Source organism: Cadophora gregata (genome assembly GCF_030347475.1).
Source record: "Cadophora gregata isolate MNR1 chromosome Unknown scaffold_2, whole genome shotgun sequence".
NCBI lineage: Eukaryota > Fungi > Ascomycota > Leotiomycetes > Helotiales > Ploettnerulaceae > Cadophora > Cadophora gregata.
This window is the reverse complement of record NW_026695925.1, coordinates 1349022-1376166: the sequence shown is the minus strand read 5'-3', so window position 1 is coordinate 1376166 and position 27145 is coordinate 1349022. Positions and strand designations below refer to the sequence as shown.

Sequence of the window (27145 nt, the reverse complement as noted above, 5' to 3'; positions counted from 1 at the left end):
GGGGCTGCCTTGTAGGCAGGCTGTAGCGTCTGGCAGAACATGAATGAACATGGAAGTGGAAGTTGAGGCTTGATGCCGCGCCCGAGCCCCCGCGCCTCGATTATAGAGTTTCGCTTCCTGCTAGTTTGGGCTAGGCGCCACAGCAATAATGCCTCGAGAACGAGAACGAGAACGAGAACAAGTGGACCAGCGAGACCAGCGAGACCAGCGAGACCAGCACCAGCACGATGATCGACTCTACACTACACATGGGTATTTTCCAGACAATCTTCGTCATCTTTTGCACTTGATAGGAGCGTTCTTCAGACCTTCACTCGTGTGCTTGCTAGCCGAGCTGGTCGGCGTAGAAGCAGAAGCAGAAGCAGAAGCAGAAGCAGAAGCAGAAGCAGAAGGAGAAGCAGACGCAGATGCAGTAATGTAGGTAATAATGCAATTCTTTCGCTTCCGGAACGGCAGGTCAACAACAATGAGAGCGACGATCAATGATGCTGCATTGCTGCCAAGCATCACGAGTGAGGAAGCAATCAGATTGTGATCTAGGCCAACGCCAACACCAATGCCACACTACCCTACCTGATGGTAGTCCCGGCCGGGTCAGTAGTAGTCCATCGAAGAATTCAGGGACTTCTCCTACGGAATACAAGCACGAAAAGGCAGGCGCCGTCCACCTGTCAAGTCAATTCACCAGGAACGAGATGCTTCCAAATCGTCGTCCGCTCTGCCAGAATGGACGTTCCAGCATGTGCAATTTGCTGGTCTGACAAAGTTGCACCGACCGATATTGCAGATTGTCAGAGATTGTCCAGGCTCGCCAGGCTTATATTTTCCATGTTTTTCATCCTTACTTCAAACTCGCTACCTTTGTTGCTGATCCTCTCACGGATCACCATGAGGTGGGTGTTTCCAGTCGTGTGGTAGATTCACTGCATTTAGCTTTGGAGAAACGGTCGGCAATTAGCGTCCTCCACCGGCTCTGTTGTCCCTATTAAGCATTAGCAGGACGCCGTTGATGTACTGCACCAATCTATGAAAGCCACCTGCCATTGCCGAACACAGCACACCTCAGTTCGTATACTTAGCTTACAGCTCATCAGCCTCCCCTGTTCGCATCCCTATCCCTATCCCTCTCCCCAATCTTGTATGAAAGTGCCATGGTGGCCAAGAGCAGGTGTCCGGGTTTATAGCCTACATGGACCTAATAATTCTAGGCTAAGTGACATTTCCGTCATGGTCACGTTCGGTGCAGACCGAGAACTTTTCTCATGCTTGGTCTCGAAGCGTCCAGTACTACATATGCTAACCTTCCCACATGCTTCTATAACAGATTGTCACGATCGCTTCAAAAGAGTTTGCCGCCCGTTATCAAGTCTGGATCGGTCAAGAGGTGTTCGAGCATTTCATTCAACTCAATTTCTTCTCCATTATATCACCGTCAGCAACCAAGCATGGATGTTTCTGCAACAAAGAATTTGTGAACTTTCTTGTCGCTACCCGTTGTCACAGCCAGATGAAGTCCATCATCTGCTGTTAGCTTATCCCCGTCCAGTGTCCTTGGTGTCGATGCATTTCGACCACTCTACCGATGCAAGGAGGTCGGCGCGCCGAACCTCGTTTGCCATTCATAGCCCCAAGGCAACAGGTTCCGCCATCTTCTCCACAGCCAGGGTTTGCATCCTCCAGTAATCCCCCAGCAGAGGGACGGAGAAGCAGGATTCCTCCAAGATCGAAGAGTGGTTGCTGGACCTGTCGAACTCGCAGTATATTTCGTTCTCCCTTCTGGATCCTGCAATCTGACTAATAACCCTGTAGAGGTCAAATGCGATGAAGGACGTCCAACATGCGGAGTACGATGATAAATACTCAAGGTGGTTTGATCCCTTTGCTAACTGGGCCATAGCAATGTCAGCGTCTTGGTCACTCCTGGTGAGTATCTTATGCCTCTTCTGCGTCTCTTCTGACCAAGATGCATCAGTGATTACAATCCGAGAGTTTCATTCAAAGACGATACGCCGAGAATATTAGAACGAACACAGCAGGTCACCACGACAGGTAGCCATGTTTGGGATCGTATGTGAAACATATCGGACCGTCAGGGTTTTAAGCTGATAAGACACAGCAAGTGTACAAGATCAGGAGCCAAGAACCCGAGCATCAGAAGACATATTACCACCTTTTTCAACACTAACGACCGATGATGAGCGGGAGAGGAAAGCAGAGTCTCAAGATCCTGGAACATTCGTAGTTGTTGCGAACTTAACGAGCTTTGCGGATTTACCAGAATATCGGGATGAAAGTCTTGGAAATATACGACGAGGGTCTACCTATTCCGAATACGAAGGCGATACTGATGGCCAGGCTTCAATATCTGGCAGCATAGCAGAAGAGGCTGATGATCCCAATGTGAGTCTTGACCATACAGTCCAACCTTTGTGTGACAGTCTTGTCGCTTATGGACACTTTATTAGTAGTTCTGGAATACGTTGAACCGTAACTGACCGGGGGTTGTGAGCGATAGGTAGTAATCTTGAAGACGTTTGAGGATCCGTTTCGGAGACCTTCCACGCCTTTGCCCTACAGACCGAGTGCAGCCTTAGTATCACCTGCATTATCACTCTCAGCCAGCTATATACAAACACTGCCAAGGCGAGATAGTTCATACTTTGATTCCAGCACAGTTTCTCTTCTGGACGCTGCTCGCCATGGAGGAAAAGACGCCGAGTTGCTGCATCATTACCGAACGATCATTTCACCACAAATCATCGGCATAGGGAAGAGTCAGGGAGACGAAGACTTGTTTGAAGTACAGGCTCGAGAGTACCCACCGGTCAGTCGCGATATACTATTTGGGGATAATACACTGATAGCAAGCAGCTTTTCCATGCAATGATGGCACTCTCTGCTCTAAGTATCGCACACAAGAAAGGTTCTCACGATGCCCATGCTTTAGAGCATTATCAGCAAGTCATTCCGGCTCTGCAGAGCACAGTAAAAAGCACCCAAGACTCCTATGTAAGTACACGTCCCTTTCATACTCCTTGCAGCTTTCAGATCTTGATAGTTTTCTGAGGTTTAAGCATTTGAGAGACCTTCTCTGTTCATGCAGTTAGACGAGGTCTTTGCTAATTACAGTCTAGTCCGATGGTGCATTGTTGACACATTTGGTCTTGCTCTTCTACGAGATATCCGCAAGGGAATCAAATATGTGGCAGCACCATTGCGATCAACTTCTAAGGATAATTTCCATGCGCCGACAAACACAAAGCATTGACCATTTCGACTTCATTATATGGATGATCTACTGTATCGATGTCTACGCACTTTTGAGTGCGAGTGGTATGGGAATGTTTGTCGAGGTCGTTCTCAAACAGAATATGCTGCCACTACCAGAACGATGTTTGCTGCCAGAGAGAGTTGGACAACCTCAGGTCATTTACCCTGAAGAACAAAGTTACTTCCCAGAAGTAATCAGTATCAACCAAGAGATCATCCTTATTGCACTTGAAGCGGGTCGCCTTGGCAGAGCCCTGAGAGCAGAAGCCGATCAACGACGTTTCGGAAACGCTTCCCCTGGCCTCGAAGATACATACCAAATGAAACGATACGATAGGATTCAAAACCTTCATCAAATACTGCATGATTCGAGAATGAAGTGGAGATCTCAATTCCCAGACTATTGGACCTGGCTAAGATCTCCGGAAAACCTTCCACCTAGAGTCTTCGAATGGGTGGAACATGTACGTCATGATCTTCTCAAGTTGTACACTGGCTGACAAGTATAGTCATACCTGCTTTTCCGCGTCTGTATCCTCTACACGCATACCAGCATGTATTCAGGTCAGCTAGACCACCCAGAGCCCGACACCGAAGCCCACATTAATGCATGCTGCGCCGAGATCCTCCATGCCGTCAGCATAATACTTTCTAAAGAACGATTTGACTTGCGATTTATCGTATTCCCGTTATTTATGGCAGGCTTTTGTACACGCAACCTAGTAGAGAAAAACACAGCCCTGAGATTCATGATGGAAGTCGAGAAACATGGATATGGCGGAAGTACGGACAATGTGCGGAGGCTCCTGCAGACCATATATGAGAAGCAGCGTATCGCTGTCATGCAGACGGGTAATGCGAACTCGGTGGATTGGATAGACGAGATGGAGCAGAGCGGACATCGGTTGATTATGTACGGGTTATAAATAGGTATGCCTGGGCATACCAATAGATTCAATGGAAGTGGAAGTGGGGAGAGATGTGTAGTTTGCTGGACGGAGGCATGGAAACAATTTCGAGGCATTTTGGCACTTGATACCCATTTGGAGATTTGGTTTGTTAATGAGCAATCAGAAGATGCGGATATAAAAAGCTTCTTCCACTCTTTATCTTCCTCCCTGTGAGTGCCAAGGTGAAGTTCCCATTGACTGGTAAGTAAACAATGAAGCGAACACTGGTGGTGTTATATAAAAGGCAACAGATTTTGCACGGCTGTAGGTTTTCGGTATTGATTGAAGTGTATTATGATTGGTTTGAGTTAATTGTATGCACACCACGGTATTTTTCAGCCTTGTGCACTGTCACCCCAAACATATCAGCCCTTTTGGTGTGGGCCAATCATCTCCCCGCTTCCGATTGCGCACACCCCTGTCAGCCTAGTCTGGTCATGGAGTTCATCTTGAAAGACCTCAGTCTCTGAAGCCGCCTCACCACGTCCGCATGATGTTTCTACAGACTAGCAGCTTCACTCACTGCTGACATTCATTCTGCCATCACCTGCCTATTCACCAACAAGCCACGAAAGACCAGCCGAGGATCTAGGTACATAAGCATTTAATTCTGGTCGATTAACCCACACCCAAACACCCCGCCAGAGTTCCTACGTCACGTCGACGACGACTGCCTTTCGCCTTTCGCCTTATATTTTTCTTTCCGAATTTCTTGCAGAACCTCTACTACTTCCATCACCCTTCCGTCCACGTTGCCATCATGGAAGAAAGTATCGACTACTTCGTAGCCTTCACTGGCGCAAGTACTGAAGTTGCGAGACGATATCTAGGCTTGACCGAAAACAACACAGAGCAAGCCATCCAGCTCTTCTTCGACTCTCCCGATCTTGCCTCTGGTGCCGACCAGATCCCACAAGATGCCGCTCCTCCAGTGCCTATGTCTACACGGCCACAGACCAGCGCGCAGAGAAGTGCCCCACCAGAATCAGATGAGGAGGATCTCATGGATATGGACTACAACGATGGTAGTGATGATGAGGCATCAAGAGCTGCAGCTATTGGGAGGGCAGTAGAGATCGAAGACGACGAGGCTATGGCTCGACGTATGCAAGAGGAGATGTATGCAGGCGGAGATGCCAGTGGGGGATTCGATGCAGATGGAGTTCGTGCTCCTATTGGGCGTAGGACCGAAACTCTTGTGGGTGGACCTGATGCGGAATGGGCTCCAGATGATATGCATGCGGCTGTTTTGCAGCAAATGCGAGCCAGACAATCCCGGCCTTGTATGTCTTCTCGCTTCGAAGATGCTGAGTAGTACTGACCTGTCACAGCTCGATTGGGAGTCTTTAACCAAGCACCAGTTTCCTCAATTTGGGAAGAGAACGCAGATCCAGCAGCACGCCGCGAAGGCCTTGCTCGCGCGACTGGAGGAGCCTCGGAGTCATCATCGAAGAACGCCCGGTTAGCAGAGTTGTTTCGACCACCCTTTGAGCTCATGCTGCAGGTACCGTGGGACACAGCGCGAGATAAGGCAAAGGAGGACGGAAAGTGGATTCTGGTCAACGTGCAAGATCCTTCATTTTTCGACTGCCAGCAACTCAACAGGGATATTTGGAAGCATGAAGGGATCAAGGAGCTCGTGAAGGAGAATTTCATTTTCATTCAGTACTCGAAAGACGACCCCCGAGGTGCTCAGTACGTCCAATATTACTTTCCACTGAAGGATAGTGACTCCGCATACCCACACATCGCTATAGTTGACCCGAGAACTGGAGAGCAGGTTAAAGTTTGGTCGGGACCACCAGTCCCACCGGCTGGAGACTTTCTCATGCAACTTGTGGAATTCCTCGATAGATATAGTTTGGATGTCACGAAGAAGAATCCTGTTGCCAAGCGGAAACCAGAGAAGTCGAAATCTATTGACGTGGACCGACTTACTGAGGAAGAGATGCTAGACCTTGCTCTGAAGAACAGTCTTGCAAGCAATGGTTCACCTGGCCCAAAACCGGACGATCCAGATGACCTGACCAAGAGTTTCGGAGATGTGAAGGGCAAAGGAAAGGAGATTGCTGAAGCGGACCTAGCCGAGCAAGAGACCAATGTTGGTAGCAGCCAACCTCAAGCAGATTCACCTTTCTCCCGCATATCATCCACAAGTCCTCACGTTGAGCCTGCCACTGGGCCACGAATTCAATTTAGACATCCAAATGGCCGTGTCGTGCGCAGATTCAGCCAAGATGATACAGTGAGAACGATCTACGAATGGTTGAAGGCAGAGCCGTTAGAGGGCAAGGAAGGAGTGCCCTTCGAGCTAAAGGAAGGTGGGGGAATGGGCAAGGAGATGAGAGATCTGATCGAGCACCTCGATGTCACGATCAAAGATGCAGGACTCGGCGGTGGTACAGTCATGGTGGAGTTTCTCGAGGACTAGACATGATACCTTGTGATAAGATGTCGTTTCACAGCATATGGGATCTCATGCATAGGCGTTATGATAGTAAAGTCTTTTCATTATGGCATGCACATTGCAGGTTAGGGTTGCCATCTCACAGATTCGAGATACATGGCCGGCGTTGTTTGTCCCTTTCCGTTCATGCTCGCTTCGTTCGGCTCTGCATGTAGAAGGGAAATCGGGGGTTGGTGGGCAATTATTTGAACCATAGATGATATGATGAATGAGCAAGAAAGCATCTAATGTTTCTGGTGCATCACAAACACCTCAGGAGCTTTTGTTCGAGAGTCACTGTTAGGGTCGGTTTGTGGCTGATTGGACGCCAACCTGCATATCTGACTGGCTCTCAGTCGCTTGGACCATATGATGATGTTTTCGTGACCCCTGGCTGCTATCAACACGCCAACAGCCAAGGCCGTTGAACGATTGGCTGAGGGGGAGCATGCAAGTGAGATAACAACAAAACATTCCGACGGTATTTCCGCACCAGGAAAAAGCAAAACACTCGATAGACGCCGCGGTAGCAAATGGATTCTCTGCATTCCCTTCCTTTCTTTTTCCCTAACTCTGACTCTGAAGTTTACGGGTGTTCCTGATTTCATCTCTTTTCTCCGACTTGTTCGACCTTCCGACCTCACTCCTTGATGCCCTGGGTATACGTTTCTGTTGTTTTGGTGCATGCCCTGGCCTGTCGTGCTTACCTTCCCCGGATTCTTGAAACGCCGACGACTTGAATTGGCTTTGGATTGGATTTCCATTCCTGCTTGAACCACGGTCCATACACGCTCTTTTAGTCTCGGGCTCCGAGCATCGTTGTTTACAGCTCTTAGGACAATCGACTCGAGAGATCTTCTCTTTTCTTCCCTTTCTTCTACAACTATATTCATTCACTTGTTATCAAATTTCCTCACGTAAATTACGTGGTCCTGTTGTCCCTCACTTTCGCTACTTCGAGTCCGCGCCGACCTGGAGCGACCCCACCATCACCACGTTAACGACCTCGAAGGCTCCGCGCGCCTTTGCTTACTTGCGAAACTCACGACCCGACCGACCGTCTTTTTCCCGGTACGCATGATAGTTCGAGCCGTGGATCGACCCGAGCTCCTGTTCATGCCCAGCAGCAGCTTTGCCTGACTGACTCCTTCATCCGCGGCTGGAGCAACCAGTTTCTGCGACACAACATCCTTGCCAATAGAGCTTAGGGATATCCCCAGCAGGAGACCAAGCTTCGGCGGAACAGAGCACACGAGTATTTCTCGTCCGTACCTGCCGACCTCTTCCTCTGGAACAGAATCTCTGCACAATGGCAAGCGGCGGTGGCATGATGAGTGGTGTCGTGGATCCAGAGACGCTCTATACCAAGCAGAATTGTATAGGTATGGTGCCTTGTCTACAGCTGGACAAGAAAAGAAATGCTAACGGCAAATAGGCGGTGGCAGTTTTGGCAAAGTCTACAAAGGGTGAGTCAGCTTATGGTGTCTTCCCAAGCTATCTAGAACCTCCGCTAATGTGCTGCAGAGTTGACAAACGCACCGGGCAAGCAGTTGCTATCAAAGTGATCGATGTCGAAAATGCAGAGGACGAAGTGGAGGATATTATACAGGAGATCTCTATTTTGTCGGAGCTACACTCGCCCTACGTCACCCAGTACTACGGATCATACTTGAGAGGTTCGGACTTATGGATTGTCATGGAGTTTTGCTCGGGGGGCAGTTGCGGAGATCTGATGAAGCCAGGCTTAATTGGGGAGGACTACATTTCAATCATTATACGGGAATTGCTTCTCGGTCTGGACTATCTCCATGCAGATAAGAAGCTGCATCGGGATATCAAAGGTACGACACATACTCCCAGAAATGACTGTCACAAGAACTAATAGGTTTGCAGCTGCCAATGTGTTGCTAGGATCTAATGGCCAGGTCAAATTGGCAGATTTTGGGGTTTCTGGACAGCTCTCGGCTACAATGACCAAGAAGAATACTTTCGTCGGTACTCCATTCTGGATGGCTCCTGAAGTTATCAAGCAGTCTGGCTATGATCACAAAGCAGACATCTGGTCATTAGGGATTACGGCTTTGGAACTGGCAAACGGCGAACCTCCCTATTCTGATATCCACCCCATGAAAGTCCTCTTCTTGATCCCAAAGAATCCACCACCAGAGCTAGAGGGCAACTTTTCAAAGGCATTCAAGGAGTTTGTTGAGTTGTGTCTACAGAAAGATCCTCGGAAGCGACCATCTGCTAAAGAGTTATTGAAGCATCCATTTGTAAGAAGGGCAAAGAAGACATCGTATCTGACAGAGTTAGTTGAACGATACGAGCGATGGGCAGTACATCATAAGGGCGACGACGATGATTCAGACGACGGACATGAAGAAGCCCCACGATCAACTGCTGGCAATGAAGATCTGTGGGACTTCGGTACTGTGCGACCTGCAGGTGGTAGGGGTACTGCCAGGGGTACTGGCAGAGCTGGTCTTAATGCTATGGGAGAATCAGCGACAAATGCGAGATCATCAAGGTCATCAGAGAGCGAAGATGATTACGCCGAGCGACCACGAAGCTCATCTCCTACCAAAATGAAGGATTCAGGATATGTCTCGAGCGCAGATACCGTCAAGGCCATGAACTCTCCTGCCTCAGCTCAACCACCACGTCAAAATTCACCCCAGAGACGACCTGTTCCGAACTTGCAGCCTACCTCTCCGGCCAAAATACCCCTACCACCATCTCCAGAAAAGCACAGATCATTCGCACCGGAAACACCGCGACCAATTCAGCAATTTTATTCTCCTCCCGATACCGACTCTCCAGACTATGACAGATCGTTGCAGGAGCAACTTCAACGAGACATGGGATTCTTGAATATAGGATCGACACCCTCGCCTCAAATTGTCAAGTCGCCTCCACCTTCCAATTATCAAAAAATGGAAAGAGAATCAGACCCTGTTTCTCGACTCCCAACACAACAACCGCTGCCGAAACTCGGTCCTATCAAGCTGCCAGAAATACCGCCATTCCGTGGGCAGCCATTGCAGAGGGTTACAAATCAACCAAATGCAGGAATGTCCAAGCCATTGCCAGCATCTCATTCGCAGCCAATAGCAACGCAAAACGTTAATCCTCGCCAACTCGGCCAACAACCTCTACCTGCTCTGCCATCGAAATTACGGGACAATACTCCATCGCGAGAAAGCTTCTCTTCAGAGTCCTCGCGAACGCCAACATCCATGCCGTCGCCAGCACCTACGAGTCCAACTGGAGAGCTTGATGCTTTAAATGATGTGATCTTTCCAGCTCTTGAGGAGGCTCTCAAGCGCCGGCAGTATCATCTACAGCAGATGTTTCGCAATACTGGAACCACACCCAGGCAGCAACGAGCGCAGGCAGCACACGAGAAGTTGAGGAAGTTAGTGTACAAGCTCGCTCACGTCTGCAAAGAAATTGACCATTTCGATAAGCAAGAGCCTGTTGGAATGGGAAAGGACGTAGATGTTTTTCTCGAGGGGTTGCTAGAGGAGATTCTAGTTCGAGTTGAACCTGCTGATGATGAGGAAGGTGATGATAGACGATGAGGCTATGATGTGATGGGCTGGGAGTACGAAGCTGGGTTTGCCACGGATGTTTGGGACGGCGTTTGGTCTCTATTGGACCCTGAATTATTGACTGTATACATGGCTGGCTGGTAGATCACATGTTGGTGTTTGGCTGGCAGGGATGGGTGGCTGTACTTATTGAGACTGACGGACCGATGGGTTGGTGGATGGATGGACGGAAGAGTGTAAATACCCTAGAAACGAAGCATCACGCATACCACACTACATTTTTCAGAAGCGTTTCGGAGGATGAAGATCAGCACTGAATGCTATCTCGTTTGCCTTATAATTGTTTCCGAAAATCTTGTACACTACTTCCCGACTAAGGAGGCAGTCAGCAATAACTCACTTCGCAGTCTGCGATATGCAACACGGATTGAAAATTATGCTGCTTCGCACGCAGCCTTCCAGCGTAGAAAGTTACTTGGTTTGATGTAATCTTACTTTACTTCCTTTTACTTCACTCTCTATATGTCTGTCAACCCCCGCTGCATCACCCCACTACCCTCCTGCAATAACTAACTCGAAATTTTGCGACAGGCAACAAAATACATACGGCCGATAGACGGCAGCTTCTGCTTGGAAAATGCCGTCATAGCGGAATGGGCGCGGGACAAAAATATTGTTTGATGCAATTTCATCGCAATTCTGCGCATTTTTGCGTCACAAATCAATTGCGATGTGCAACAATACCCAACAAGAAATCACGTCATTGTGGAATACGAACAGTGGGCATTCATTTCAATTTCATGTAACTGTCCCGACTTGCGATGCGCAACACAATAGACGACTTCAGTTGGAAATGCTAAGCGAGCCATTTCGGCTTAGAGTAAACAAAGAGAGCCCAAGCTCCAATTCATCGTTAAAAGGTGATATACAACAGTCTCCACACCATTTTCGAAATACAAATTTGAGTGGAGTGAATTGTATCTTCGAATGGCAGCAAGGAACGGCAGCGAGGAACGGCATGCTTCCACTAGCAGTCTATAAAATAACCACGGCTTTCCAGTCTCCTCACTCCATTCCACCACCACCACCGCTGCCGCCACTCCACACATCGCCTCTCTATCTATCTCAGAAACAATCGCAATTACTCCATCATCCGAAATCATATCTTGAAATATTACCAACTCAAGTGCACCACCACTGTTGCCGTAAATTGTGCTTTTTCAACACTTTTAAGGCAAGTGGTGCTCAATTGTTTGCGCAACCTCACATCAGCAGCAGCGGCCCCCTTCGATATCAAGGGCTTCCTTGTCAACATATTGAAGTGAATCTCAAGAACGTTAGCATAGTTACTTTCCTCCTCACCACAAAAACCACATTGTCTCTCCTTCTCCAATATCGAAACATCAGCATCCTCTCCACCTCCAGATTTATTGCCTCTAGTAATCATTCTCTAACTCTAAACAGCTACAAGGCTCTCAAATGTTACAAGTAGAGTGGACAACTTCACTTTCAACAACACTACCCCTGCCAGCGTTCATACTCCTGGCTTGACCACTTCGTGCCTTGAATTCAACCCGTCCAACACAAAGCAACTCATTACAAGTACTGCATTTAGGCTCCTCTTTATCCACTCGAATCCACGATCTTCAAAGCTCTTCGAGTCCGATAACTCCTCAAGGCGGAGCTTATCACTGCCAACTGCGAGGTCTTGACGGAGGAACACACTGCACACGCAATTCAATAAACCACTTGAATTGATCTATATCATTCATAGAGCAACGTGGAACAACCCAAATCCTCCTCAAAAGCCCTCGAGAGCGACCAGCAAGCATGCCTGCCTCGATCTCAGCTGAAGACCAAGCGTCTATCGACCATCTCTTTGACTTTCTAGAAGGCCGTACGTCAAAAAAGAAGATCAAGAAATACCTTGAGGTGGCCAGTGGTAATCGAGACTTTGCTTTAGAGCTCCTGTCGAGCTCTCAACCGGAAGGAGAAGACTTCAGTGAGGATGAGGTTGTAGACGATCAAGCAAAACAGGACCACATTCGAGAATATCACGAGGTCGTCAATGGCATCACCGATTCAGCCATTCGGAGTACAATCGATAATATCATGGGACTCTGCCCTTACGAAAGTCCAAGACATGTTCTGAATGTATTTCGCCATTTCCATGGGAACAAGGAAGATACAGTAAATGCTCTATTCGACCAATTTGTTGTCCCAACTGAGAAGCGAGATAAAATGGTGATCAGACAGGACGCTGGCAAAGGTAGAAGCAGAGAGGGTGCTTCTGGTAAGGTCATCAAATCGGAGCCTTCGGAATATTTCAGCAAGAACCCATTAACCTCCCGCAGAGATACATCCTCTGACTTGGAGTCCCGTCCACCGTATACTCCACCGTCCTCGAGCAGTACATCATCACCTCAGCACGGCCTCCCAATGAGACCCATTCCCGGTGCTGACTGGAGCTTCGGCGAGCTCCCTACTCTACCAGAGAGCCCAAAGATTCCAGCCTACCAGCTCACTGACGATGATGGCTTCGAGGTGGAGGGCGCGAATATCGAAGTGTCGCCGGTGAAGAACGAAATCGATGACGAGGATCTTTACGGCTTACCACTGGAGAATATAGCTACAAGCTCTCGCAAAGCTACAGATCCCGGATTGTCATCCTTGTCTGACGAAGATGCGGACATTGAAATGTCTCCCCCCAAAGACGACTCTGGTTCCGGATCGGATACAGAACATGAGGTCGATACCGATCATTGTGGTGGCGGGGAAGACGAAGATGATTCTGACGTGGACATGTCCAGTGGAACTAGCTTGAAAAAGACCCACCTCGTAAGAGATGCTTCAAGGGAAGAGGGAAAGGAAGAAGAAGAAGAAGAAGAGGTCAAGCTTACGCAAGACGAGAAGGAGGCACACCTTTTGTCTCTGTTCCCGAAGGCTGGTATTGAAGGCGTCAGAAGAGAATTACAGCTCAACTTTGGCAGGATGACTGACACAGCTGCTGATCTAGAAGATCAGTATGGCCTTGGAGGCAGTGATCGAGATGAGAGCGGGACGGTTAGCCCTGGGGTAGGCCCAAGTCGCGCCCGGACATCTCAGACAGCATGTCTCAAGAGACCAGCAGTAAGTTCGGTAAGCTATCAGCTTCTTCCAAAACGACCGGAATAATCATATTAACTTGATTCTCCTCAGGTTGGTGGCCGTCAGCCCAAGCGATCTCGTTCGATTGAGGAGGAACCTGATGCCGAGGAAGAGGAGAACAATCACGAGTCAGCAGACAAGTGGGTTCTGTAAGTTGACGCATGCGCAAGTATAAGTACCCAACTAATTTTGACAGGAGTTTCTTGCACACCGAAAATGGTGTCCAGATAGAATTGGACTCTGGTATCCATCCCTGTCGGGTCCCTAAGGCGGCGCTTCTCAAGGTCCCAGGCTTCCGAGACTGGCTAGAGGCGAACTCGCGTCAAGACAAGGCCATGAAGATTACTAACGTTTCGCTTGAGACGTTCAATCTCGCAATGATGTGGATCGTCTGTAGTGTTGGTCGCTTGACACCTAATCAACGTCGATCAAAGTCAGACGAACTTACCGCTCTGATCGATTTGGCTGTCTTTGCTGAGAGCGTAAGTCTGCCACTTGGTAATAAGACCGAATGGTTCATGAGCTCGTTAAAGACTACGCTCGTGAAGTATCGAAAAGCTTTGAGAGGTTCGCACATCCGTCGAGCCTTCGAAGACTTAAGGGGAGGTCACCAAGTGCGCAAGCTGCTGGTCCAAGCCTCTCTCAGAGCTTACGTTGAGTTCCACTACGCTGGTGAGGACCTTTCCTTTTCCGGCTCCGATTCTGAAGACGACTCAAGCATGAATCCAGCCCAAATTGCAGCGTATCGCAAGCGAAGATTTTCGTTCGAGAAGGAATTCAATACTCTTAAAGACTTCCAAAGCGAGCTCTTACTGCAATTCCATCGAGTGTGGTGGACTCGACACTCATACGACCACAAGTATAGCAGCCGGCACTTCTGTAGGATCACGAAAGTAACAGATCCCTTGACAGATGAGAGTTTCCAGGTCTAGGAGTTTCCCTTGAATGTCATCCGTCCATTCCTTCGAAGTCCTGCAAATTTATTGACAGATGGGGCGAGAGCAGCTTTGCTAACTCAAACCAAGACCTTCGCAAGTCTGCATTCATTCCAATACTTATTCCAAATGGAGGTAGAGACATCTAGCAAGATTGACTGGAATCTCGTACGCCCAAGCACGTCCGACCGGACGACATAGCATTATACAACATAGCAAGGCACAAGGAGGCAGAGCACGGCGCCCATATTTCTTTCCGCGTCAATTCTTATTTCCAATTCCCCAAATTCTATTCCGATGCAGGTCTGGCGTTGGCGCACTCTACTGGGCATTGCATTATGGATTAACAGCGCGCAGAGAGAGAGAGAGTGGGGGGAGCACCATGCGACCTTCAATCGCTATTCTCAATTGGCTGAGGAGTGATTTGTCTGCTTAATTGCGATGAAAGAGGATGCTTCGGCTGTTTCCTTCCCTCCTACACAAACCGACTGTTCCCAGCAGATAGTAGATCGAACACATGCAAGGAGAGATAGAGGTTATCCGGACTTCCAGAACACTACATAGCATAATTGAGAACTAAATGAACATTTACTGCGAAACAGGAAAAGAAATGACAAGTCTAAGTACTAACTGCATGAGGAGCTTCTTTTTGGATATCATCATGGCTTGTTCCGCTTACTTATTCTCCGTTCGGTGTATAATTAAAGCCAAGCATCATCTAGTGCTCGGGTGTGTTCTTGAAAGGAGCATACAGGATCTAGATTCTTTTGTTTAAAACCAAGGAAACAAGTTCATCAGACATAGTTTAGTCATCATCGTTGCACCGCTATTGAAACGGGCTTCAGTGCTTGACTCTATTGGTAATCATCATATGAACGGCCTCAAGCAGGCACCAAAGTAAGGGGTATCGCTCTACATCAACAATCTCCAAGCACCAAGAATCAAAGCAGCGGTACCAGTACATACTCCCATCAACCATTGTAGAGTCAAGATTTGGTGTTAGCATTTGAGCCGGAATATGTGAACATGCAGGGCTAAAACTTACCTGGAACTTAACCGCCTCCAATTTCTCCCTCAGCCCAGCGACCTCCTGCTCAATCTTCGTTTCCGTTTCCTTGATCTTCAACTCCTGGACATTTGCTTCTTCCCTGATCCTGCCCTTCTCTAGATTCAGATCTAGCCTCACAGACGCTTGCGTTCTGCCCACCTCGTCCCTTAACCTACTATTTAGCTTTGCCAAATCATTGGTCAAGCGTTCGTGGGAGGCTCTCGTGGTCGCAGATTCCGTCGAATCTGCAGAAAGGAGTTCCGAGCGCAGTTTTGCAAAGTCTACTTTCTGGGTATATGTTGCTTTTGCTTGGTCTTCGCGGAGGACCATGGTACGGGTTAGATTTTGGATACTGAGACGAATTAGCTGAATGTCATGTAAGAAATTAGGACACGCGCACCTCTCTTCGATTACATCGCTGAGTACTTTCATCATAGCTACTGACTGGGCCTCTGTGAATCCTTCTTCTTTCAGCCGTTGGACGAATTTAAGTGTGTCGAAGTGGTGGTCTCGAGACTGGCGAGCAGTGGCGTGGAAAGCCCGCCTGTGTGCTGGATTCTGCAGAATACTCGTCCTTGGCCGCAAAGTAGCATTGTTTCTTCTACAGGAGGAAGTACTGTTCGGAGGTCCATCTCTTTGCCGTTTCGGAGGATTGTAGGTTGATTGAGTGCTTATTGCCCGTAGGGTATTTTGTTGAATCGGTGCTTGCCAGCTCAATCTGGGTAAAAGAAATCTCGGGAGGGTCTTGGCTATGCCTGCGGTCGCCATGTTTAAACCGCGTTTTGTTCGGTAAGGAATTGTCTCTTCGTAGTTTCTATGGATGGCAATGCGATTGTTGAGCCAAATTCCAAGGTCGGACTTCGTTCCAAGCCATCGGACCCTGTCACGTGGGAGGGGAATTAGCCCCGCAAGGCTCGCGACTGCCCACTAAATAATTATGACTCTGCAGCTGCAAGTCAAAGGCATCTCCAAGCCGCCACAACAACCATCACAGTCCTTCGAACTCTGCACAGTCCTCGAAGTCGAAACCGTACAATCTGAAGCCTGTATTAAAATCGAACAAATTCTTCATCATGGCGGCGAACGGAGATAGGTACGGCAATGACATGGATTCAGACTCTGATTCCGCCCCAGGCTCCCCTGGCTTGGATGCGCAACAGGACTTTGATGACCATGTAGATGACCTCGAAGATAAGCCCATCAAATCCGCCCTCAAGAAATCTTCACACAAGGAGCCTGCGCCGACGATAATACGCCCAACACTCCCTCCACAAACCGAGCCCAAAGACCTCGATCTCAAATCCTTGACCCCCCTCACCGCAGAGATCATTGCAAGACAAGCAACAATCAATATCGGAACGATTGGACATGTGGCGCACGGAAAGTCGACGGTCGTGAAGGCTATTTCTGGAGTGCAGACAGTGCGATTCAAGAACGAATTGGAGAGAAATATTACCATTAAGCTTGGTTATGCGAACGCAAAGATCTACAAGTGCGATAACGAGGAGTGCCCAAGACCAACATGCTTCAAGAGCTACAAGAGTGAGAAAGAGGTCGACCCACCCTGCGAACGTGAAGGATGTTCAGGTACATATAGATTGCTAAGACATGTCTCGTGAGTATCTTGAATATCTCATAGGAGGCAATAGCTAATCCAGATGCAGTTTCGTCGATTGCCCTGGTCACGATATTCTCATGAGTACTATGTTGTCTGGCGCAGCAGTTATGGACGCCGCCCTCCTTCTGATCGCTGGTAACGAATCATGCCCACAGCCTCAAACCTCCGAGCATTTGGCAGCTATTGAAATCATGAAGCTAGATAAGATCATCATTCTACAAAACAAGGTCGATTTGATGAGAGAGGAAGGCGCAAACGCACACTATCTGGACATTCTGAAGTTTATCCGAGGAACCGTTGCAGGAGGAGCACCAATCATCCCAATTTCCGCCCAACTGAAGTTCAACATCGATGCTGTAAACGAAGCGATTGTCAATACTATTCCTGTTCCTCTGAGAGATTTCACCCAGGACCCACAGATGATTGTCATTCGGTCGTTCGACGTCAACAAGCCAGGTGCTGAGATTGAGGAGCTGAAGGGAGGTGTTGCTGGTGGCAGTATTTTGCACGGTGTTGTAAAGCTAGGCGATGAGATCGAGATCAGACCCGGAATCGTGACCAGAGATGAGAAGGGAGCTATCAAGTGCACGCCCATCTTCAGTAGAATCGTCACCTTGAACTCCGAGAACAACGAGCTCAAGTATGCAGTACCTGGTGGATTGATCGGTGTTGGAACTCGAATCGACCCCACACTTTGCCGAGCTGATCGTCTGGTTGGATTCGTTCTTGGATTGAAGGGCAGACTACCAGATATCTACATCGAAATCGAAGTCAACTACTACCTCCTCCGCAGACTCCTGGGTGTCAAGACTGCAGATGGAAAGCAAGCCAAGGTTGCCAAGCTTGCGAAGAATGAAGTTCTGATGGTAAACATCGGATCCACGGCTACCGGTGCAAAGGTTGTGGCTGTCAAGCAGGATGCCGCGAAGTTGGTTCTTACGAGTCCGGCTTGCACAAACGTAGGGGAGAAGGTTGCGTTGTCTCGTCGTATCGAGAAGCATTGGCGTTTAATTGGATGGGCTACCATTGCAAATGGTGTTACGCTCGACCCAAGCACTTCCTAAGACGGAGGGATCTGTCTGTTAGTTTATCATGCATGTTCGTCACCAGCCGTTGCATATGGGAGTTGATAGATGGGCGGCAAAAGCTATGATAAGATGAATAAGATCATTTGCAGAAAGCAACTGTCAGGGTTTTCAGTGCTCGGTTCTCGTTATGCTATGCCTTTTCAAGTGCTTCTCTGGCCGGGTTATTCTACTGTCCAGTGATCACAGGTTTCCGTACAGATATAATCACATGGACTTTAGTTCCTACATCGCAACGTTTTGTTGTATTGATTCCATCTTACCTGCATACATGGAAAGTCTTGAGAAGTCAACAGTACTTTGGGCTTGTTATCAGCTGGAGCGCTTGGAACAGGATTTAGGAAATGGCTTCGTCTGCATGGGACGAAAATAATGGGCACTGGTCGGTAGAGTATACAACGAATTGTCTTTATCCTACTCAGGACCTGCAAGTTGAGTAGCCGACCAATTGCCTCTTTGACTCTTATCATTCTCTTGTCTTACCAATTTGGTCAACACAGTAAGGCCTTTCGCTCGAGAACGTTTCTTGAGAAACTCACAGGTTTATCAACGTAAAATTCCTTTTCATTGATAAGGTCTTGCGTAATCTCATTTGATTTGTAAGATATTATGGAAATAGCTCTTCAGCTCTTCAGCTCCTCAGCCGATCCAGCACCCAGTGTTGTTAGTGTTGTATCGACTACTCGCTTCAGCAGAAGAACACCCCGTATGCAGAATACCCCCCGTTATGCTTGTGTAGATCCTCCATTCCTAGCGCCGATACATATCGAAACGGTTAATTCTTGCAACCGTCTGGTTGGGGTCCAAGATATTCATCTCGGCGAGATAATCTGTATGGATTGCTCGCTCCATTGCAGTCACCATGTTATGTGCCGCCGTATGGGAAGGCAGAAAGCCATGTAGTTCGACCAGGGCAGACCATACAATGAATGAACCTCTTGCTACCTTCATCCATTTGGTACGGGAGGCCTCGATTTGTTTCTAATAATATGTTAATGGCATAAAGGAATAAACTTATAGATATGCTTACCATAGTAGAAGTATTGGTATCACGAGGGCGGCCGGAGCGGCGTCTGTTTTGATTTGGCATAACGAGCAGGTGGTCTCTATGGCGGTTCGCATTGCGGACTCGATTCTTCAGGAGTGCAGGACCATGGTCGCGCATGGTTGCAAGGGCATAAGTGACAGGTCGTCCCTTGTTGGATGAGACTTCCAATTGAGCCAGCAGAGCATTCTCGCGCATAACGGTCAGTGGCTGACGACTATATGTTCTGCTGTTGTTAAAGGAGTTGAGTTCACGGACTGGCGATGGGCCGGGTGTATTGGTAGACATAATGATGCTGTGAAAGGTGAGCGGAAGTTAACGTACAAATTGGAAGGAAATTCTTACTGTAGTAATGCGTTGGATAAGCTTGTGTTAGGTTCTGGAATATCTGAACTGAGATGGCGTTATGTAGCAGATGTGGTTGAGCAGGTTGATTGTTGATGAAGAGAGGGAGCTTGGGGTAAGGAGACTGTCTTTTGTAGTCATTTTCACAAGCAGATTGGCACTAAGGAGCTGATTGAGCTCTCTGTGGGAAGTCGCGAGGTGGTAATGTTTGGGGTGAATTCCTAACCGAGTGAATTGCTCTTTCCAAGTTTCCATATTTGACGAATTCACTCACATCACATCATCTCGTCTTCCTCTCCACTTCTTCATTTTCCAACTTCACTCCTCTAATACTTAACCCACAACCGCACTCGCGGCATAACTCTAGGTGGGAGATGCTCTGGTGTGATTGTGAGTATTGTTATCCCCTGGCCTTACTCTGCCAGTCTGTTGATGGTAGTAGGCACAGCGTGACTGTTCGTCAAGCAGAACCAGTCTTCCGGTATTCGATTACTGCCGTTGTCATCAAGGCTATCCCGTGTATAACAACGATATATCGAAACCTCTATTTCACGAACGGAATACAGAGTGCCGTGGCCGGTTGGCATAACCAATATTTCGACTCCAGTTATCAACTTCGTATACAGAGCCCTATTTCGTTGTTAGAGTATATTTGTACAGCATAAAGACGTCTCAGTTTCTCATCTTCTATATATTATGAAATGGAGGAGGAAGTAATGAATAGGAAGCAGTTGGCTGCCAAGGTATTATGCACAGCTTATATTCTCTATTCAACAGACTAATCAGCTACAGCATTCAAAGAGTTCTACAGTTATGATCCAATGTCCAGATTGTAACATGCCCATGGAAGGACGTTTACTGCGGAGGCATAAGTGTACGAATGCACTAAGAGAGTGGAACGAAGAAAAGAAGTGCAAGTGCTTAAAAGGTTGTGGCCAATATCATCAGCCATCCAACATCGACAGACACGAGTCATTATGCCAGGGAACTCTACACTACACTTGCCCGGATTGCAATGCAACCTGCCCTTTGCATTACAGGACTCTGCACAGGTGCAAAAAGGTGATGAGGACCTGGAATGACCTGGGCCAGGTATTATGCTTGAATGGCTGTGGGGAATGGTACCTTATAAGCAATGTCGAGGCGCACGAAAAAGGCTGTAAAGGGGAACCAGTCAAGAGAGATGTTGATGGAAAGTACTTATGCCCGAAATGCGGTCGCTCAAGCGGGATAAGCAGAAGAATTCGAGAGCACATACCAGCATGCGATGGGACTAGAAAGCCCGACATATTTCGAAGTTACTACAGCGATCCGCGGGTAGAGCATGCGACATATCTCCAATTTTGTTTCGGTAACGGTTTGGACCATGAAGGCAATACTGGAGTTATGCCCAGTGAGGTTGTACGAGTTGTTATTAATGAAATGACAACGCAGTGTCTTACTCAGGGCGATATAAAGGTCGAAGAGGACGACACTGCTACCGCATTCGAAATCTCGGAAGCAAAAAATAACGGAGAGCTTGCCAACTATGCTGGAATCGACGAAGCCGATATGCTCGACGATGATTGCGATGATGATCTGGAAGACGATTACGATTACGATTACGATAACGATAATGATCAGGACGATGCTTACGATGAGGATCTGGAGCCAAATTCTATTAGCCCCAAAATGCTTGATACGATGTCCGTTCGAGATTTTAACAACATGAAGTTGGCTCATTATGGAGAGACGGAATACATACAAAAAACTATGGTCTGTAAAGGTGTATCTTGGAGGCATGGCAAATTTCCATGCCCTCATAATGCTCAACTATCGATCGACAATGCTATCCTATACGAGCGAGTACTGAAGCATAAGTCCTCGACAACTTTGGCGTTGCGCTTGCAGAACCGATGTCACGACTGTTGCAAAACTGGAAACCGTCTCGGGAGATGGAGAAGCCTCTCAAAAATATCTGCCGATGGTGTGTTGTTATGCTCCTGGGCGAAATGTATTGAGCCAAGATGGGATCTGAAGGTTCGCTGTGAGAAGCACCATATGAAGCATCGTGAATGGAGACCATCAGACAGTAAGTTAGAGTCAAATTTGCCTGTTATGTTTTCATTACTAAGATTCTAGGCAAATCCAAAACCAGTGGCTGGCAAGACCGAGTTAACAACCCTAACCGAAGAAACTCAAACCAACCAGGCTCGAGCATAACGACCTATCAGGAAATGCACGACTTCTTAGCGTCCCGACATATCAAATTACCCAAAGAGTTCCAAGGATTAAAAAATTACCTGACTGGCTCTCGTGACGGAATATGCCGCTACTTTTATGTGGACACAGAATGTGATAGAGTCGCCGGCCTGCTATTTGAGATAGCCATCTACCGTGCAGACGGCACATTACTCCTCGACACGAAGATCAATCATAATTGCACTCATTGCCAGATCTTGTGTAAGAGTTCTAGGAAAGGAAAAGGCTTCGCTACATGGGTCTACGGCATAACTCAAAAGTCAATCGATACCGTCACCGAAGGAATCACTATGACCGAATTAACGTCTAAGCTCAAGGAGATCGGCATTAACCATAATTCAATTATGATCGAGTGGAGTACCAATTATTTCGACTTTCACGCAGTTACGAGTTCCTTAGAGCATAACGAGGAGGGTGCGAGCAAATTTCTGCCCAGCAAAGATCACTGGATCCGAGCACCAATTCATCTGTGGCAAACCCTAGTACCGGGATCACCTAGTTATTCCTTAGAGTTGCTCTTTGCAAAGGTCTTCCCAGATGAGTATATAGGACAACATCACACAGCTAAAGTTGACACAAATAAACTTATGCGTATGGTGGAGAAGGCAATTTATATTTTTGAGTGAGAGAGGGAATCATTTATGTTTTAGTTGTTGCAGAAAAGGTTGGAAGTATTTGCATTTATGTTTTGCTGATTGCAAAATGGATGAAAGAGATGTATTTATGAATATTTTGCTGATTGCATGGGCTGCTACAAATTCATAGAGTATTAGCTACTAGGTTTTTTATCTCTGATCATTGTTTCCATACTTTCCGGAGTTGGAGTTACGGTGCTCGGCTACTACGCTCCGTTCATGATTCTCGGCTCGGTTTTCGGCGCCGTCGGAGTCGGGCTCCTCTCAACATTAACTCCAGACTCTGGCCACGCAAAATGGATCGGATATCAATGCATCGCTGGCATTGGCATAGGTTTAGGGATGCAACAGCCTTTGATCGCAGTCCAGACTGTCCTCGACATTTCTCTGGTTCCCATCGGTACCTCCATCGTCATTTTCGTCCAAACCCTTGGGGGAGCGCTTTTCGTCTCCATCGGTCAAAACGTCTTCTCCAACAAGCTCGTAGAAGGCCTCGCTAAGTACGCACCCAGCGTCGATCCTCTCTCCGTCCTCAGAATCGGAGCTACTTCCCTCCAGAGTTCGCCAGATCTCAATAAAGCCGACCTTCCAGGCGTCATAATGGCGTATAACGGCGCGCTTACGCAGGCTTTCCTCGTGGCTGCTATTATGGCGGCGTTTACGATTATTGGATCGGGCTGTGTTGAGTGGAAGAGCGTCAAGGGGAAGAAGATTGATACTGCAATGGCATAGATCGTGTCATGTCACATCAAGTTCTTAGTACATGTAGGGATATACGATCGATGCTTCAGTAGCGGGATCCATCAATCGATTGTTGCATTAGCCAGGCGTTAGAGCGGATGGGTTTAGGGACAAGTATCTCATTTTAATTTTGCATGTGTTGCTGGAAGTGCGCGAGCGAGCGGGCTTTGTTTTGTTTTGTTTTCTGTCGCTAAGCGAGCGGACCACTCTCCTCTGTTTCATATTATCTCACATGAATAGATTGATGGGATTGATGACAGGATGGAATAGACAGTACATACCTACAGCCATAGATAGATGTATAGATACTAGATAAATTCTACTCTAACGATGGGTATCGAACCCATCCTCTTCGTCGGACCCTTTCGCTTAACAATCTGGATAGATGAATTAGGAAGGAGCCCCGTCGTTTCATAGGCATGAGGCAGGACAGAATACCTGAATGCCGGATACTGGAAATATTCATGTTATTTTCTTAAGTGGGAAAACATAAAAGGGACGTTTGATTGCCCATCATATTAGGGAGGATCCAGCAAACACGTAAACCTTTAAGAGGAGGTTGCGCAGACTATATCTACAGGTTTGGTACGCAAACAGAACTCATCTTAAGAAAGGACTCTCTTTAGCTCAGAGCAGTCTTGTGCGGCGAGGAGACTGCAAATACACTTGTAGATTTCTCGTGTGAGGAGGCAGAATGGAATATGGTAATGATTATTGCCTTTGTTTATTCTATAATGTCGATTTTCTCGCTATTTATAAAATAGCACATTTGCTCGGCAACCCACAAGGGCCCTCGCTGTCTTTCTCCTCTTTCTTCTTCTCCACAATATTCTCCTTCGTTGTATTTGTGTTTTGTTCTTGGGTATTCTTCGTTGTTGTCGCTCCATTCCCGTTCTCAGCAGCCTTCACCTCATTCTTTGCACTGTCACTGCCTTGTAGTCAAGCGAAGTTGACGGACAAGACCTTCTTGCCGAATTGCTCGCCCTGAATGGTGGCAATTTCAAGCTCGAGGGCCGAGGGTTGACGGGATCCATCGCCACCTGCGAAGGTTCCAGCGCCCCATGGGGAGCCGCCGTGGACTTCATTAAGGTTGGTAAGTTGTGGGAAGGTGTGTGCGTAACCGAGGGGGACGTAGACGACTATTGTGAAAGAAAGGGTCAGTATTTGTTCACGAGTACATTGTACTGTTAGAGGAGGAACACTTACTGCCATGGTGAGCAAGGGTGGACATCGCAGCGATAGCTGTGCTTTCTTGTCCACCACCTGGAGTTCCGGTGGAGATGAACACACCAGCGAACTTGCCCCAGTAGCCACCAGATCCCCATTGGCCTCCAGTGGTATCCCAGAATGCCTTCCATTGGGCTGGGAAGTTACCGTAACGAGTTGGGATGCCGAGGAGGAAGGCGTCGTAGGTTTGGAGCGTTGCGGCGTCGATTACGGGGTAATCAGACTTGGCAGGAGCGTGCATCTATGGTAGTGTTAGAATATAATTGAGTGGAATGCGAATTGTGAAGGATCGAGATATGAGGGATTGTTCGGGATAAGCACCTTTGTAAGGACTTCCTGAGGGAGAGTCTCAGCAACTTGGTAGATGTCGGCTTCAATGCCAGCCTTTGCAAGACCGGCCTTCTCAGCCTCGGCGAGAGCCTTGATGTGGCCATACATGGAGTACTAAGAAGACAGAAAGTTAGTAAAACGGCAAAGCATATCGGCAGATACAGTGGAGATGCAAATCGAGGTAGTTGCTTTATTGGCATTACAATGATGTCGGTAGTCACGCTGCTACAACCTGTAGGGAGAAACCTTCAGGCATAGCGGGGTAACTCACAAAGACGATTGCGACCTTAGGAGCCATGGTGAGAGATTATGGTGGTTGGGATTGGGACAGTTGCAGACTTGAGTGTTTAGTTGACGGAAGAGAGACAGGCGAGGTGTGGAATGAATGAAGGGTCCGGTCCATTCGAGGGCACGCAGGTCTTTATACGTCGGTAAGGTAGGTAGGTAGGGAACCCTGGGTATCTTCGTCCCTGCCCCTCACTCTCTCTGGTGAAGGGTTGTTCGCATCATCCACCCCAGGTACCTTCCGTACCGTACCCTAGCCAGCCTAGCTGCATGGCCAATTGTCCAATCAAATAGTGCCCAGCATGAGGCCTTCGGGGCCACACTGGCCCCTCCCGGCCTAGTGCGCTGATGACAAAATTAATAAGCTGCGCTGCATCACCAAATCATGACTGATGCTCACAGATCGAGGGGGAGGGGACGACCAGGAGCAGAAAAACGTTCTCACCCAGGCCAGCGCCAGCTTGCTAATAATGGCTTGGTGAGCTACGTGTTTGGCGACGGAGCTTGCAGTTACCTAGATCTGACTGATGATTATTATTTGCGACACTACTTTGGAGGAAGGAATGTTACGTGTGAGACGGAGGTAAGGTATCTCGGGTATATTCCCTTCAAGTACTTTCGTACATGTCCACGCAACTCCAGGACAGTACAATTGCCTGCCGTCCCACGGGACCAATGCGATTTGCTACACCGTTGCTTGAACCTAGAATGAAATCCCGACAACTATTTCTTGGTCCTAACCTATACGTTGTGTATCCTATTTCCTCACTTACTGCTCGAATGCAGCAATTGATGTGGCGAATCGGCTTCAAGCAGTGCAGACGTATTACTACAGTAAAGTTTATCTCAGCTCTCAGACTTCGCTCAGGGGCAGGGGTAAGACAGACTAGAGACTTGATTGGTAAGTTAATTAGCTTAGTAAGTCTTGGAAGGTTCAGTGATTATTAAGTAAGAGGCCTCTTCGCGAAGCGTCTAAGGTTATTCGGGGCTATTTTAGTGTAATCGTCGAATCGCTTCGGCGATAATTGCTCTTTAAATAATAACTATTACTTGTATAATAAAGGTATCGAATAAGTCTTAAATGAAGGGGGTAGATTTAGATTTACTCTATCGATTAATATTATTTAATTCCTGAGGTCTAGGAGTTGAAGATCAGGTATATACCTTTAGATTTAAGTTGAAATCTCGTGTTTATTAAGCGATACGCGTTTTAAAAAGATATAATTCTTTAAATACTTTAAAAGATCTTAATACGCTATAACTATTTCTTTAATATTTGAAATGTACTTAAGAATAGAAAGCTCTCTCTTTCTGAATATCTAATTTTTATTTATATAGCTATGTTTTTAAAAGTAGGTATACTTGATTTTATAGTCTTTTAAAGATGATGTAAAGGTAGTGGTAACTACTTCTTTACTATACCCGATTAGGAAGAGTCTAGAGCTCGGCAAAGCTCGGTAAGACTCGGTAGAGCTCGGTTAACTCTGAAGGGGTTTACCGATAGTTACCTACTTAGTTATACGTAAAGGGAAATAGCTCTACGCTACTATGGGAGTTTACGTCAAGTTTTACGTTAAGTGTAATTAGGCCTAATCGGGAATAGCCCGGGGAATTTATCTATATAGGCTCGAGCGCCCTCTACGGAATCGAGGGCTCCTTAGCTTAATATTCGCGCTAATAGAGAGGTTATCACCTGATCCGTGGTTATTTCGCTTATATGCTAGCTAACGCTAAACCGTGCTATTATATTATATTAAGCTTAAATTATACTGCCGGTGATGGCGTAATAATATCCTGACGACTTATACTCGTTACCCTAAGCGAGCCTTTGTTTTTTAACCCTTATCGTTACTACTTTACTAGCGCTACTTACTCAGTTATACGATAATAGACAACTTATACGAAGTTATAAGACTACGCTTGGCCTAGCGTTATTTAAAAGCTAGAATCGCTTAGCTTTACTATTAGTTAGAATTGCGAGGCTAGCTAAAAGTAGATAAGTGCTTGTTATTACCTAATACTCTTATATTAACCCTGAATATCTAACTAGGTCACGGGACTTAGCTATATAATCCGACTACTAAGCGTCGTGCTAGTCGTTAAGAACACTCCCAACTCGGACTAGCTTCTTATTCGCTATTAGCTATTACGAGAGCTAATATCCCTCTTAGAAACGTTATTATATTATAACGGCGAATAAGAGCTACTTCAGAGAGCTAAGCGAGCCCACTAGCGTGCTCCTAGCA

The 27145-nt window shown here is 47.3% G+C and overlaps 11 protein-coding genes across 12 annotated transcripts; 8 read left to right on the top strand and 3 right to left on the bottom strand.

Annotated features, from left to right (window-relative positions):
* Window positions 1–148: 148 nt before the first annotated feature.
* On the top strand, window positions 149–421 carry ONS95_007762 (uncharacterized protein; the record flags this gene model as incomplete). The annotated part of the gene is made up of 1 exon (XM_058501282.1): window positions 149–421. One exon carries the CDS (start codon window positions 149–151, stop codon window positions 419–421), a length of 273 nt encoding a protein of 90 aa, XP_058362599.1.
* ONS95_007761 (uncharacterized protein) lies at window positions 369–4508 on the top strand. 2 transcript variants are annotated; one of them, XM_058501280.1, is made up of 10 exons: window positions 369–893; window positions 1095–1757; window positions 1810–1844; window positions 1898–1923; window positions 1973–2067; window positions 2117–2400; window positions 2516–2824; window positions 2872–3009; window positions 3135–3734; window positions 3780–4508. In XM_058501280.1, exons 2-10 carry the CDS (start codon window positions 1583–1585, stop codon window positions 4194–4196), a joined length of 2079 nt encoding a protein of 692 aa, XP_058362597.1. In that variant the 5' UTR covers window positions 369–893; window positions 1095–1582; the 3' UTR covers window positions 4197–4508. The 2 variants fall into 2 exon arrangements, with proteins under 2 accessions (XP_058362597.1, XP_058362598.1); XM_058501281.1 differs by having other exon boundaries at window positions 369–1757; window positions 3135–4508.
* Window positions 4509–4980: 472 nt separating this feature from the next.
* On the top strand, window positions 4981–6651 carry ONS95_007760 (uncharacterized protein; the record flags this gene model as incomplete). The annotated part of the gene is made up of 2 exons (XM_058501279.1): window positions 4981–5503; window positions 5552–6651. The coding sequence occupies 2 exons, from the start codon at window positions 4981–4983 to the stop codon at window positions 6649–6651; spliced, it is 1623 nt and encodes a 540-aa protein (XP_058362596.1).
* Window positions 6652–7975: 1324 nt separating this feature from the next.
* On the top strand, window positions 7976–10247 carry SPS1 (putative protein serine/threonine kinase; the record flags this gene model as incomplete). The annotated part of the gene is made up of 4 exons (XM_058501278.1): window positions 7976–8048; window positions 8102–8132; window positions 8191–8507; window positions 8560–10247. The coding sequence occupies 4 exons, from the start codon at window positions 7976–7978 to the stop codon at window positions 10245–10247; spliced, it is 2109 nt and encodes a 702-aa protein (XP_058362595.1).
* A 1800-nt stretch (window positions 10248–12047) lies between these two features.
* ONS95_007758 (uncharacterized protein) lies at window positions 12048–14436 on the top strand (the record flags this gene model as incomplete). The annotated part of the gene is made up of 4 exons (XM_058501277.1): window positions 12048–13346; window positions 13416–13513; window positions 13561–14032; window positions 14083–14436. 4 exons carry the CDS (start codon window positions 12048–12050, stop codon window positions 14152–14154), a joined length of 1941 nt encoding a protein of 646 aa, XP_058362594.1. The 3' UTR covers window positions 14155–14436.
* Window positions 14437–15140: 704 nt separating this feature from the next.
* ONS95_007757 (uncharacterized protein) lies at window positions 15141–16115 on the bottom strand (the record flags this gene model as incomplete). The annotated part of the gene is made up of 2 exons (XM_058501276.1): window positions 15141–15699; window positions 15748–16115. 2 exons carry the CDS (start codon window positions 16113–16115, stop codon window positions 15141–15143), a joined length of 927 nt encoding a protein of 308 aa, XP_058362593.1.
* Window positions 16116–16313: 198 nt separating this feature from the next.
* Window positions 16314–18029, top strand: GCD11 (eukaryotic translation initiation factor 2 subunit gamma; the record flags this gene model as incomplete). Its single annotated transcript, XM_058501275.1, has 2 exons — window positions 16314–16962; window positions 17012–18029. Exons 1-2 carry the CDS (start codon window positions 16421–16423, stop codon window positions 18027–18029), a joined length of 1560 nt encoding a protein of 519 aa, XP_058362592.1. The 5' UTR covers window positions 16314–16420.
* A 771-nt stretch (window positions 18030–18800) lies between these two features.
* ONS95_007755 (uncharacterized protein) lies at window positions 18801–19383 on the bottom strand (the record flags this gene model as incomplete). The annotated part of the gene is made up of 2 exons (XM_058501274.1): window positions 18801–19031; window positions 19081–19383. The coding sequence occupies 2 exons, from the start codon at window positions 19381–19383 to the stop codon at window positions 18801–18803; spliced, it is 534 nt and encodes a 177-aa protein (XP_058362591.1).
* Window positions 19384–20699: 1316 nt separating this feature from the next.
* ONS95_007754 (uncharacterized protein) lies at window positions 20700–22307 on the top strand (the record flags this gene model as incomplete). Its single annotated transcript, XM_058501273.1, has 2 exons — window positions 20700–21511; window positions 21562–22307. Exons 1-2 carry the CDS (start codon window positions 20827–20829, stop codon window positions 22305–22307), a joined length of 1431 nt encoding a protein of 476 aa, XP_058362590.1. The 5' UTR covers window positions 20700–20826.
* Window positions 22308–22535: 228 nt separating this feature from the next.
* ONS95_007753 (uncharacterized protein) lies at window positions 22536–23048 on the top strand (the record flags this gene model as incomplete). The annotated part of the gene is made up of 1 exon (XM_058501272.1): window positions 22536–23048. The coding sequence occupies one exon, from the start codon at window positions 22536–22538 to the stop codon at window positions 23046–23048; it is 513 nt and encodes a 170-aa protein (XP_058362589.1).
* A 948-nt stretch (window positions 23049–23996) lies between these two features.
* On the bottom strand, window positions 23997–24912 carry ALTA7 (Minor allergen Alt a 7; the record flags this gene model as incomplete). The annotated part of the gene is made up of 4 exons (XM_058501271.1): window positions 23997–24196; window positions 24264–24525; window positions 24606–24728; window positions 24886–24912. The coding sequence occupies 4 exons, from the start codon at window positions 24910–24912 to the stop codon at window positions 23997–23999; spliced, it is 612 nt and encodes a 203-aa protein (XP_058362588.1).
* Window positions 24913–27145: the final 2233 nt, after the last annotated feature.